General features: G+C 46.7%; 1 protein-coding gene across 4 annotated transcripts in view; it reads left to right on the forward strand.

Moving 5' to 3' along the window:
* LITAF (lipopolysaccharide induced TNF factor) overlaps positions 1 to 13,957 on the forward strand; it is a 111,388-nt gene extending 97,431 nt beyond the window's left edge. For all 4 annotated transcript variants that reach the window (XM_081256614.1, XM_081256613.1, XM_081256611.1 and 1 more), the window contains 3 exons: positions 6,169 to 6,393; positions 8,957 to 9,113; positions 12,339 to 13,957. In XM_081256614.1, the coding sequence (XP_081112740.1) occupies positions 6,174 to 6,393; positions 8,957 to 9,113; positions 12,339 to 12,447 (486 nt within the window). In that variant the 5' untranslated portion in view covers positions 6,169 to 6,173 and the 3' untranslated portion in view covers positions 12,448 to 13,957. The remainder of the gene's footprint in view (positions 1 to 6,168; positions 6,394 to 8,956; positions 9,114 to 12,338) is intronic.
* Positions 13,958 to 14,247: the final 290 nt, after the last annotated feature.

Here is a 14,247-nt window from a genome sequence, read left to right on the forward strand (position 1 = left end):
AAACAAGATTGGGAAATCCTGTTTTATACTGGGTTCAGTGAATGAGCTACTCCCAGATTCAGTCCCGTAGGCCTGCCCAGGAATAAATATCCGTGTAGCCCTCACTGCCCATTTAAGAGAATATCTTTCACCCAGCTAATCGTTGAGTCTTAGAACAAGGGATGTTTTCAGCTAGGGACCCCAAACTTCCAACTGGCATATTTACGGATGAGAGAGTGGGGCCCAGGATCATGCAGCTGGTCATGGGCCAATTTCCAAGTCCAAGCCTGGTTCTTTTTTATTTATTTACTGATTGATTGATTGCTTGATTGGCTGTGTTGGGTCTTCGTTGCTGCATGCGGGCTTTCTCTAGTTGCGGCGAGCGGGGGCTACTCTGTTGCAGTGTGCTGGCTTCTCATTGTGGTGGCTTCTCTTGTTGCGGAGCACGGGCTCTAGGCGCACAGGCTTCAGTAGTTGAGGCACGCGAGCTTCAGTAGTTGTGGCTCGTGGGCTCTAGAGCGTTGGCTCAGCAGTTTGTGGCGCATGGGCTTAGTTGCTCCACGGCATGTGGGATCTTCCCGGACCAGGGCTCGAACCTGTGTTCCCTGCATTGGCAGGCGGATTCTTAACCACTGCGCCACCAGGGAAGCCCAGCCTTGTTCTTCTTGCATCAGGAATGCATCTCTTCATGCATCAGAAATGTCTCCTTTTCCTTTTCTGTAACCAATGGTCACGATTTGGCTACCTAACATTTGGCCCCAGTGCAGCGTGGAAAGGCAGGGCCTCGGGTTCGAGAAGTATCTGGAATTTCAAGATGGCAGCGGCATTCAGCGGAGCTTGGGGGGCCCTTCCGCGTGTAGGGCCCCGTGGGCCTACACGGGTCACATGCCCGTGAGGTCAGCCCTGGTCACATTTTCCATATTTAAAAAAAGGTGTTTGGAATGCCTCTCTCTGCATTTGGAAGGAGCTAATAAGAGTCATTATGAGATGGTGGAAACAGACATCTCCAGCCCTTAGCATTTCCTTAATTCCTGCGGGGGCAGGTGGAAGGTCGGTGGAGAATCCCTTCAATGTGTCCTTTTCAATAAACAGTGGAGAAAAGCCACTCTCAGGGGCTTAATAAGAAAGTTAAACAACTGGGGAGGGAGGAAGGAGACCCCCTTGTTTGTTCCTTTATTTTCCCCCACAAAGCTCCCCGTAACTGTGGCAACCTGGGTTCTGCAGAGGCTGCACCCCAGCCACCCAGGGCCACCAAAGGATTCTCAAGGCCGTGCTTTTATGTGGCAAAACTGTGGCTTTTCTGTTTTGTTAAACTAAAAGACACTTTCCTGTGGTTTCCAGTTTGTCCCAGAAAAATGGGTCACAAGTATTAGATGGAATTGTGCCTAGTGCCTCAGCACACAGGTGGCGGCTCTGGAGGGATGCAGGTTCTCTGCTGACGGCGGAGTGTGTCTGTGTGTCTGTGTCCACATGTGTGTCTGCCCTTAAGAATTTCACATTGTGGGGGTGAGGAGGGGGGTGTGGAGGCCAGTTGAACAAATCCTTTCTGGAAGGGTGGCTTAGTGGCTGGCTAGGTGGGCCTCCTGCCCCTGGGGGAAACCAAATTAAAAAGAAATGGGGGTGGGGAGAGAAAAGAAAAAAGAGAGGGAGAGAAATGGGATTGACTGAAGTGGCATTTCCTGGCCTGGGGCCTGGGGGAAGGCAAGCTGTGGAATTTATTTTAGAAAGCTTTCAAAGCAGCTAGTTATGAGTTTTCTTTCCCTCCCTCCCTCCCTCCCTCCCTTCCTTCCTTCCTTCCTTCTTCCTTCCTTCCTTCCTTTCCTTAAACCATTCTAGACCGTTGCTCTTGTTCTTTTCAGAATTATGAGCGTGTTTATGTGGCTGTTTGATCCAAAAGCAGTGTTCCCGAGAGAGTGTCCTGAAGTTCCAGAAAATAGGACGTGACCACAAGAAAGATGATGATGGTCAATTAAAACAGGGGCAGGGGTGGGTAGACATTAATTTACAGAACCAGAAGCTCAGGCCCTTCCTTCCTTTAGATGTCTTGGCAAGAACCCCGCCTCCCCCCAGCTTCCTAACACCTGTGTGTTCGCTCTCAGCAGCACGATTCACAATCTCTGAGTTTCTTCCCTTTTGGAGGAGAGAGGCAATGGTTTGACCCGAACTATTTGCAGAATTTGGGGCACCCCAAGACCTTCTGTTTCCCTTCCCGAAGCACTCCGTTTGCAACCACAGCAAACTGCTATTTTAGGCTTTCTGGACACATGGTGCTTTCTGCTCTTGTGGGTTTTTTTATATGACTCAGTTTTCATAATAAATCGTGTTGGCAGCTCTGGGTCTGCCTTTCCTGAGACAGGAAGGGACAGTGAGTCCTTGACGTTCTGCACAGATGTAAATTACCCGGGAGCATGAGGCGGCCGTGTTTCCCCCCAGCTGAAGTTCCCTCCAGCCCAGCGCACGGATGTGGGGAGGTCTGGGGCCAGCCCGGAGGGGACAGCAGCCAGCGTTGGAGGCGAGCCTGGTAGAGAGGCATCTTGGGGCTGATGTTTGTGGCCCGTCTTCCCTCCTACTTCTGCGTTTCTGTTCCTGTGGGTCAGAGGAAATTGACACAGTTACATACCTTAACCACTTTTCACAGTCAGTCTGTTTTAAACCCTGAGCCTGTTTTCACAAAGATGTTCTGGGGTCAGCCCCCCACTGTAGACTGGTGTGTAGACTCCCCCCAACCCTGGGCCTTCCACCCACACACAGGGGACTTCCGAGCTTTGCTTCTTGTTTCCCTTCCAGACCTTCTGCTTCATCTACCCTGTCTACCCTGGTTGGACCTTTCCTTTTCTCTATAACCTTCCAAGGCTCCTGTCCCACAGAACCAGAAAGCGAGCCACATAGGCAATTTAAAATTGTTTAGTAGCCACATTTTAAAAAGTAAAAAGAAACAAGTGAAATGAACTGGAACAATATATTAACTCTGGCTATCTAAAGTATTATCATTTCAATCTAGCATCGATATAAAAAACTATGAACGAGGTGTTTCACATTAACATTTAAAAAATGTTTTGAAATCCAAGGTGTATTTTACGTTGACATCATATCCCAAATTGGATGCTAAAATTTTATCAAAAACATTTGATCTCGATTCAGAGTTCCTTAAATTTGCTGTTGAGAAAGTAGATTCACATACCCAAGGAGTCCCAGGCTTACATAAAAATGTTCCAGTAAATGAATTGTGTATTCGATTTTCTTTCTTTCTTTCTTTCTTTTTTTTTTTGTGGGATCTTAGTTCCCCAACCAAGGATTGAACCCGGGCCCTCAGCGGTGAAAGCACGGAGTGCTAACCACTTGGACTGTCAGGGAATTCCCTGTATTCGATTTTCGATCTAAATAAATATAATTTAACAATTCAGTTCCTCGGACGCATTTCAAGTGTTCGGCAGTGTGGTGTGGTTGCTGGCGACCGTAATGAACAGCCCACATAGAGACCATTTCCATCCTTCTGGAAAGTTTCCCTTGGACAGCCCCAGGCTTATAGAATGAGATCCAAACATCTCCATAGGACTTTCACAATTTTCTAGAACCCAGCTCCAACCTATCTGGCTTTATTTATGGATTTTGTTTTATGCATGGTCATTTTCCCATGCCTCTCTTTCCACTTTGAAAGCCCTTTCATCTCTTCCCCCAGAGAAATCTCCTCTTTCAGGCTGGGCTGAAAGGCAGAGCGTCCTTGAAGGATTCTCCCCTTCTCCCCGCAGCAGAGTGAATCGATTCTGCTTCCCACGGGATCTAGAAGGGGAGGCATGGTGCGTGGGAAGCTGCACAGGCCTGGCCAAGCCCCCGGACTGTGGCTTGCTGCCCTCGGAGCTCCGTGCCCCGTTTCTCCTGAGACAGGTTTGAATGGATCTTCTAATGCAGCGTTAGCCCTGCCCCGTTGGAAAAACAGAAGCAGACAAAGGACCGCACTGTGTCCTTCTCCAGCTGCCCGGGGGCTGCCGAGCATGGGACCGCAGACAGGAACACACCCTGGGTCCAGGCCATGTAATTCTAGGCGGGCATCAGTTCTGCAGGGAAAAAAAAACGGTTCTTTGCCCTCACAAAAGGAAATATGTGCCTGGCTGCTCTGATTCTCACTTTTCAAAATGAGAACTGGTTGGTTTGTGTGTCCCTGTGTGTGTTTACTTTTTTAAAACTATAACATACATACAGAAAAGGGCACATAACTTAATTGTACAACTCGAATTTTCACAAAGTGGACATTCCTGTGTAACCACCCCCAGATGAGGAGAACATGACTAGACACCCTCACCCACCAGCCTCTTCCAGACTCTCCTTCCCCTCCCAAGAGTAACTGTTTTCTTAACTTACACCCCCAAGATTCCTTTTGCCTGCTTCTGGACTTCGGGTACATGGCATTCATGGTGTGGGTTTCTTGGCATCTGGCTTGTTTTGCTCAGTATTTGCCATAGTTTGTGGTTGGCTTTTTATTTATTTATTTTAATTTTTAAAAAATTTTTTATTTTTGACTGTGTTGGGTCTTCGTTGCTGCGCGCGGGCTTTCTCTAGTTGCGGTGAGCAGAGGCTGCTCTTTATTGCAGTGCACGGGCTTCTCATTGCGGTGATCTCTCTTGTTGAGGAGCACGGGCTTCAGTAGTTGTGGCTCGCGGGCTCTAGAGCGCAGGCTCAGTAGTTGTGGCACACGGGCTTAGTTGCTCCGTGGCATGTGGGATCTTCCCGGACCAGGGCTCGAACCCGTGTCCCCTGCATTGGCAGGCGGACTCCCAACCACTGCGCCACCAGGGAAATCCCTGTGGTTGGCTTTTGAAGGCCTTTGTCTTCTCCGTCACTTGAAACACTGTTAGTAAAACTGCGGCGGTTAATTTTTTAAAAAAAGAAAAAAAAAAGAGGAAAGAAAAGAAAAGAAAAAACACTAGATATGAAAGATAGGTCTTGGTTGGGTTATGGTTTCAAGTGTGAAAAAATTTATGTTCACATTTGGCTGATGTTTGCCCTGGGGATTTGGGTAATTTTCTTTTGTCATCATCTACCTTCTTTCTTTCTTTTTTTTTAATGGAAATGCAAAGGGTGAACAATACCCAAGGCAATCTTTTTTTTTCTTTTGGCCACTCCACTTGGCATGTGGAATCTTAGTTCTCCAATCAGGGATTGAACCTCTAGTGGAAGCATTGGGGTCTTAACTACTGAACCACCAGGGATGTCCCCCTACCTTTTACCTTTATGTAGGGAATCTCTTGTTAAGGTTCTCATTCTTGGGTCTGGAAGGGATGATGTTAACTCCCTTTCTGGCTTTTGGACAAGACTGGACAGAGGTCATTTCCTGATTGTCTGTTTGTCAGTTAGAAAATGAAATAAATTCAAAAAGATACATGTACCACAATGTTCATTGCAGCACTATTTACAATAGCCAGGAAATGGAAGCAACCTAAATGTCCATCGACAGATAAATGGGTAAAGAAGATGTGGCACGTATATACAATGGAATATTACTCAGCCATAAGAAGGAACAAAATTGAGTTATTTGTAATGAGGTGGATGGACCTAGAGTCTGTCGTACGGAGTGAAGTAAATCACAAAGAGAAAAACAAATACCAGATGCTAATGCACATATATGGAATCTAAAAAAACAGTACTGATGAAACTTGTGGCAGGGCAGGAATAAAGATGGAGACGTAGAGAACGGACTTGAGGTCACAGGACGGGGAGGGGAAGCTGGGGCTAAGTGAGAGAGTAGCATTAACATATATACACTACCTAATGTAAAATGGATGGCTAGTGGGAAGCAGCCGCATAGCGCAGAGAGATTAGCTCCATGCTTTGTGACGACCTAGAGGGGTGGGATAGGGAGGGTGGGAGGGAGGCTCAAGGTGGGGGGGATATGGGGATATATGTGTATGTATAGCTGATTCACTTTGTTGTACAGCAGAAAGTAACACAACATTTTAAAGCAATTATACTCCAATAAAGATGTTTTTTAAAAAAGAAAAAAAAAGAAGGATTGAGGGTGGAAAAGAGAGATGGGGAGATGTCAATTGAATTTTTTTTTAATTAATTAATTTATTTATTTTTGGCTGCGTTGGGTCTTTGTTGCTGCACACGGGCTTTCTCTAGTTGGGCGAGCCACCAGGGAAGCCCCTGTCAATTGAATTTCTGATCTGGTGTCTTCTGGTTTTGCTTTAGGTAAAATGTCTGCTCCAGGATCCTACCAGGCGGCTGCTGGACCTTCCTCGGTGCCAACTGCACCCCCATCCTATGAAGAGACAGTTTCTGTTAACAATTACTACCCCACACCTCCAGCACCCATGCCTGGGCCGGCCACGGGGCTCATGACGGGCCCGGATGGAAAGGGCATAAATCCGCCTGGGTACTACACCCAGCCCGTGCCCGTCCCCAATGCCAATGCAAGTACGTACGGCCTCCTGGGCCCCCTTACCTCTCCTTGGCCCTCAGCCCTGGGACTCCGTGAGAATCAGGAGAGTGGTCGTAGTGACTGTGCCCCAGAGTCTAAGCAAAGTGCCAGTCAGTCCAATTTTCCCCCTTGTCCTGAAATTTCACATCTAGTCTTGGGTTCCATGTCAGTGAGGCTTTTGGCTTTTCCATAATAAAGCACAGTTTATGAACTTTCCCACGTCCACCATAAACTGAGCCTCTGGTGCTTATCACAGAGGCACATCCAACCGTCCCAGAGAAATTTGGGAGTGGGAGTTTGCTCTTGGGGGCTCCTGCCCTTCCTGCTGAGGCTTGGCGGGAGAACCCCTGCCCCGAGGCCAGGGCTGGAGTAGGAGAGGGAGAGGATGCAGCCGTGAGTGGGGAATGGGTGAGCTGAAACCCACCCCCAGCCCAACATGAGTGCAGGTGACTCCCCTGCCTTCCAGCAGCTTCTTCGTGTCCTTGCCCTTTGGTACTTCCTGCTGCCCGTCTGCACCCAGGTACGTAGGTGATTCAGTATTACAAGCAGCTCAGAGAGTGGGCCCGTGAGTCAGACTTCCTGGGTTCACCAGCCTCCTTGTGCCTCGGTTTCCCCATCTGTAAAATGGGGCCCATCAAGTACCTACAACCGGCAGCTGTTAAGATTAGATAAGGTTCTATGAGTAATCATTGGATAAATGTGAACTATTGTTGTCATTGTGCTCAAGTGACTTTGACTCCTTGAGATGGAAGAGGACAAGATAACGACTTCAGACTATTTTAGATCACACTCTGATCAATAAATAACTCATTCTTGCACCCCAAATAACCCTTACTAAAATTTACGTGTAAGTGCTAAATTATGCTTTGATGCTGCTCTTCTGCAGGGGATGGGGGTGGGGGTGCTTTCTAGGCCTTTCTGGGAATATTGTCTGGTTAGCTCTGGGTAGCAGTTCATGTCCCCTAATACATAGATTACAGAAATGGCATCTCAATAACATAAAAAAGAACAGAAAAAAGTCACTTTGACAGAACTACGAGCTTAAACAACTTTGCCGAAAACCAAAAGAACGTGCTGAGCTCTGAGGGCTTTGTGATTTCCATCACCCTAGGTGCTCTTCTGATGCTTGTGGATGTCCACACATGTTTTTCACATAGTTTTCTCTTTTTAGCGTAATTTCATATACTCACTGCGTATATCAATATGGTCCCCCGACTTGTAAAGAACTGGGCCAGTATCCCCTGGCTTGGTAAACGCCAGCCTTATTACTGGGCATTGGAGTTTGCTAAGGAGACCGTGTGAAATGCAGGCTTGTTTATGGAGGATTCACTCTGTACCAGGCACGGGGTGAGGTTCTTTACTGCCTTTGTCCCATTTAATCCTAGCAACAACCCTTATTATTCCATTTTTTAAAAAACAGCTTTATTGAGATAGAATTCCCATACCATAAAGTTCACTCTTTTCAAGTATACGATTCAGTGGTTTTAGCATATTCACAGAGCTCTGCAACCATCAGCACTAATTCCAAAACATTTCCATCACCCCAGAAAGAAACCCCTGTCACCCTCCATCCCCCCAGCCCCTGGCAACCACTAATCTATGGATGAAGAAAATTGAGGCTAAAACCCATCACATCACTGTTTCTGAAATTACCATCTGCAGACCACCTTCGTAGAACCACTCAAGGGCTTAAAAAGTGGTTTGGGGACCCTGCCCTAGACTTGCCGAATCAGACGGTCTTGAGGGCAGGACCAGGGAATCTGCATTCTTAATAAGCTCCACACTTGAGTCCGGAGACAGTTGAGTTTGAAAGCCTGGTGGAGCTGGGCCAAATCTCCTCCAGAAACACACAGTCCTTTCCCCCATCTCGTGTGTGGAGGTTTCCAGAGCCCCTCAAGTGGCAATTCTGGAAATCTGCCACTGTTTTCTCTTCTTCCCTTTTTGTCATTTTTCCCCCTCCTCACCCATCCCCTATTTTTTTTTTATTGTGGTAAAATAACACATAACATAAGATTGATTACCTTAAGCATTTCTCAGCGTACAGTTCAGTGGCATTAAGTACGTTCACATTTTGGGGCAATCATCACCACCTTGCATCTCTTTTACATTATACAAAACAAACTCTATACCCATTAAATGGCAACTCCCCCTTCACTCCTCTCTCCCAGCCCCTGGCACCCACCATTCTACTTTTTATCTCTATGAATTCAACTACTCTAGGTGCCTCCTCTCTGTGGAATCAACAGTATTTGTCTTTTTGTGACTGGCTTGTTTCACTTAGCCTGATGCCCTTAAGGTCCATCCATGTTATAAGATGTGTCAGAATTTCCTTCCTTTTGAAGGCTGAATAATAACCCGTTGCATGGATGGACCACATTTTGTTCATCCATTCATTTATGAATGGACGCTGGGTTGCTTCCACCTCTGGGCTCTTGTGAATAGTGCTCTCCTGAACATGGGTGAGCAAGTATCTGTCGAGATCCTGCCTCTACTGTTTTGCATTTAATGAATGTCTTCCTCATTTACTGATTGGCCTGTTTGTTCTGTACCTTCCATCAGTTGCTGTGCAGACAGTCTACGTGCAGCAGCCCATCTCCTTTTTCGACCGCCCGGTCCAGATGTGTTGTCCTTCCTGCAACAAGATGATCGTGACTCGGCTGTCCTATAATGCCGGCGCCCTCACCTGGCTCTCCTGCGGGAGCCTGTGCCTTTTGGGGTAAGTCTGAGGTCCACTCAGACCCTGGGCTCTCCCGAATTCCTCTCCTGTAGGATTTCTCAGCCTCAGCACCTACTTCTGTGTTGTGGGGGCCTGTCCTGTGCCCTGTAGGATGTTGAGCAGCATCCCTGGTCTCTACCCACTAGATGCCAGGAGCTCCCCTGCCCCCGTTGTCATAACCAGAAATCGTGCCCAGTTGAGAACCACATCAGCCCCTGGAAGCTGCTCTCCTATCATTTCTTCCCACTCCCTGCTGTAGGGACAAGCATAGCAGCCACTTGTATCTGTGTACAGCGATACCCTTGGGGATTTCTTTTTCTAGAATTTCATGACCTACTGAATAATGTTTGCTTGACTCTAAGAGAAGCTTTAAACAGTCTGTACGTTAAAATATTTTATAGTCATCTCTTCAAAATTTCTTATCCTTTTAGGACCCCCAGTGGTTTTCTGTTGCCTACACAAGGAGAATGTGTAAATATTTATGTCTGCACCAAGGGTATTATGTTGAAAGAGATAATACTTTCTGTTCTGGGAGAAAGTTGAGGAAGCACCATTTAACTTTTTTTTCCCAAACAGATAAAGGCAGCCTCCTTAGTCCTGGCCATGCAAGTCACTCAGAAAACCATAAGTGCTCCGTTTTCTTCCTCGAAGGAAACCGTGTTTGTGTGTTTCTTTTCAGAGGCCCTTGCCTGGCTCTTTCCTCATTATCTGCTCGTGACTTAGGTGGAGGGGGGATCATCGTTCTCTTTCTAATTTTGAAGAGAGGCTCAAAGCCCCTGAGAGCTTAATTAACTTCCTTGAGGACTTGCATTCAGTGGGGAAGAAAGGAGACAGAAAACATTACATAAAAACTCATCGTCCTTTGGACATTCCTGTTAAAACCAACTTTTGTCTTTGAATCAGGGAAGGACAAAATGGAAACTTTTATCGAATATTGGCCTCTGACTTTCAAATTGAGGCAGCTTTTTCTATCCGTTCCTCCTTTTTAAATGCAGTACTGTGTGTTCAGATACTGCCTCTCACAGCTGTGTGGCTCTGGGCAAGTGACTTCACCTCTCTGTGCTCCAGTTTCCTCATCTGTCACCTGGGGTGTACTAATGCCCACCTCCGGGGGTGTTGAGGATAAAGTAGGTGGCTGTGTGTGCATTGCCTCTTGCAGCCATGCCCGCACTTGTCAGGCGGGAGGTTAGGATGATCTCTAAATGCACTGGCTGCCCTTATTTGAACTCAGGTAAGCTTAGGCAATAGGAAATTCCATTCATGAGATAGTTTTCTCATCAGAATATTTCCTGATTCTGCTTTATATAAATCAGTGTCTTCCTGTAAAATGTTGATTTTTTTTTTTTTTTTTTAACTATGTTTTTTGGCAAACTTTGGTTGTAAGGTTGTGGGGTGTTTTCTGACACTGGCCAAGGCTCCAGCACCAGCTGTGTGTCCAGTGTTTCAGTTCAGCTCTGACACTACCTGGAGTTGGTGCAGACCCCACAGCTTAAGGGCTCAGTCCCACAGACTGCCCCCCACTTCAGATGCCAGGCACAAGTCGTTTGTCCCCTGTACTTCTGACCGATCAGGGGTCCTGCTATCCCCTCTTCGGGTTTGATCATATGCTAGAATGAATGGCTCACAGAACTCAGAATGGCACTTTACTTACATTTACAGGTTTATCATACAGGAGACAGACAGATGGACAGCTAGGTGAGGAGGTAACAGGGCGAGATCCAGATAGGTCCTGAGTGCAGGGGCTTCTGTCCCCTTGGAACTGGGGTACACCACCCTTCCGGCACATAAATGGCGGATTCACCAACCCAGAATCTCTCCAAATTAGCAGTTCAAGTGTTTTTAAAACCCAGTCCTCGGGGTTTCCCTGGTGGCGCAGTGGTTGAGAGTCCGCCTGCCGATGCAGGAGACTCGGGTTCGTGCCCCGGTCCGGGAAGATCCCACATGCCGTGGAACGGCTGGGCCCGTGAGCCATGGCTGCTGAGCCTGCGTGTCCGGAGCCTGTGCTCCACAACGGGAGAGGCCACAGCAGTGAGAGGCCCGTGTGCCGCCAAAGAAAAAACCAAAACCCAGTCCTCAGCCCCCCATTCCACCCCAGAGGTCTGTAGTTGAGGTTGAAAGCTCCAGCCCTCTAGTCACTTGGTCTTTCTGGTGACCAGACCATCCCAAGCCCGTCTAGGGACCCACCCTAGTCACCTCATTAGCATAAACTCAGGTGTGATTGAAAGGGGCTCTTTGTGAATAACAGAAGACACTCCCGTCACTCAGGAGTCCCCCGGGTTTTGGAGCTCTGTGCCGGGAACCAAAGACCAAATATATTTCTTCTTACGCCTCAGGCTCTATGGAGGTCCTGCCTGCGTGCGCTGATGATGGATTATGTAGGTTAAGAGACATGATTTGTGGAAATTTATATGATTGTTGCTGTGAGAAGCAGGCTCTCTGTATGGAAAAGTGATCAGTCCAAGACAGGAGTCAGCAAACTACAGCCCAGGGGCCAAATCCAGCCTATTTTAAGTTCTATTGGAACACGTCACGCCCTTTATTTACAGATTATCCGTGGCTGCTTTCATGCTCCAATGACAGAACAAGACCCATGTAGCCTGAAATACATACTCTCTGGCCCTTTACAAAAGAAGTTCACCGATTCCAATCTAACACTTTGAAAGATGCCTAAATGTCCCAAGACTTGATAATACACCCAGACCAGTCTGTCTGTGGGAGCAGCCTTGGCAATGGCTGGGGTCTTAGTTCCCCAGGGCTGCCATAACAAATTACCACAAACCTGGTGGCTTAAAACAATAAGAATTTATTCTCTCACCATTCTGGAAGCCAGAAGTCCAAAATCAAGGTGCCATGCTCCTTCCGAAGGCTCTAAGGGCAGAATCCTTCCTTGTCTCTTCTAGCTTCTGGTGGTCCAGGTGTTCTTTGGCTGTGGTGCATCACTGCAGTCTCTGCCTCTGCTTTACGTGGGCTTTGTCCCTCTCTGTATTTCTGTGTGTCCTTTTCTCTTCTTATCAAGATCCCGGTCTTGGAGTTTAAGGAGCCCACCCTCATAATCCAGGAAGATCCCATCTTGGGATCCTTAATTACATCTGCAAAGACCCTTTTTCCAAATAAGGTCACATTTATAGGTTCCGGTGATTAAGACTCCGACATATCTTTTTGGCGGCTATCATCCAAACGACTACAGTCTGTAACACTCTCCATGTGTGGCCTTTTTTGTTCTAGGTGCATTGCAGGCTGCTGCTTCATCCCTTTCTGTGTGGACGCCCTGCAGGATGTGGACCACTACTGTCCCAACTGCAAAGCTCTCCTGGGCACCTACAAGCGTTTGTAGGACTCAGCCAGACCTGAAGGGAGCCGTGTGCTGCAGGAAGGCCTTTCCGACTCTCACCCAGCCCCGCCCCTGGTGAAGGCTCCATTTTGGTGGTCTCATCTCTCCAGGGTCTCCACCTTCGTGTCTTCTTTTGGGGGGAAAATATCGCAAAAATAACACACCTCCAAACCCCAGAAATTGCTGCTTGGAGTCGTGCACAGGACATGCAAAGACATTCTCCTTGAGTGCTGGTTCAAGGGTTTCCTGCCTCCCCGTCTGTGACCCCAAGTCATCCCATCCAACTGTGATCACTGTCCCGTCTGAGTATCTTCTGGTGATTGGCCACTGATTTTTTTGCCTCAGTGGGCCTTTCTCTTGGTGGTCTCAAACTGAGAAGCCCCAGATTGCCTTATTTTTTAAACTGTTCTGGCCCCAGTACGGCTGAACCAACCTTTAGTGCCTACCGTCATAGCCATCTGTTTCCACTTCTGATGACAAAAATCTTGCCTTACAGTTTAAGGGCTTGGCTTTCAGATTCTGTAACTGTAGGCTTTTAAATAGCACACAAATTCACTTTAATTTCTTAATTCGTTTTTAAGTGCAGGGAGGGGTTATTCACACCCGTCAGACACATAGCCATGAGGTCATAAACGCAGGCTAGGAATAGAAGGCTGGATCTTTTCACTGATCTGCCTTCTTTGGACCAGATCCTCTTTGGACCAGCCACTTTCCATGAAGAGCTTTTTTTTTTTGGTAGAGGAATTGTTTGTATTAACAGTTTTTGTGACCTCCTTTTGGTCTTAAACACCTTTGAACATAATTTTGAAGGGAGGGATTTATAGAACTGTTTTCCCTAACCATATGACTCGTATCATTTTCCCATTTGCCAATGCACTCTCACTTTTTTTTTTTTTTTTTTTCCTTAACAGAAAAAGTAACGGGGATAATTTCATCCACTGCCTTTACTTGGGTTTAGTGTTGTTCCTAAAGACCTCCATAATGGAACTCTTAAAGCGGGTCCCCTTTTGGGTTCCTGGTGGATATTTGGAAAGACAAAGGAAAGCGTGTTTGAGCACGTCTGAGTACCATGGTGCTGAAAAGTGTGGGGACCTGACTGTTTCAAAGGCATCTGAAGTCTGGATTTTATTTTTCAGAAATCAATTTGTTGTATAACATCTGAAGACATGATTTCTAGGACTGAAGCAGCAAGCCAGAGTTCTCTGTGTGCTGCTGTGTCATCTTTGAAATCAAGACAAAGCTGGGCTCGACTTTGAAGAGTCCCCGTTTTGATAATAAAATAGGCACAGGGAGTGCATGTGAATAATATGTAGAAATCAAGCCTAGGTCTTGATCGAAAATCTGTATATTGGTTCAAAATTATAGTCATAACCCATTGATTCAGCTTATTCATTTGATGTTTCGAAAGTTCCAGTAATCATTTTTGCAATGATTATGGATACTACATAGTACTTTGGTGTTATCTGCTTTTCAAAAATAAAGTCTTTTGTTCACTCTGTGAACTATTCATCAATTCTTACGGTGTGAAGAAAGGTCTCATGTTGTGTTTCCAGCCATTGGTACAAAGAACCCTTTATTTGTTCCATAACAGTAGAAAATCCTTCATGATAAAAACTACAGACTTGCTGAATATCCCCTGATGTCAAGATGACCGATGTTGAGTTGGGTGGATAGCTAGCGAGTCAGATTTGAACATTAGGCTGTTGGAACCCAATAGGCGTCATCAGTGGCAGCAAGCCATAGCTTTCAAGTTTTAATAAAATGCACAGAAGAAAGCCGTCCTCATTCATGCTCCGAACAAAA

This window comes from Mesoplodon bidens (genome assembly GCF_964165515.1).
Source record: "Mesoplodon bidens genome assembly, chromosome: 15".
NCBI lineage: Eukaryota > Metazoa > Chordata > Mammalia > Artiodactyla > Ziphiidae > Mesoplodon > Mesoplodon bidens.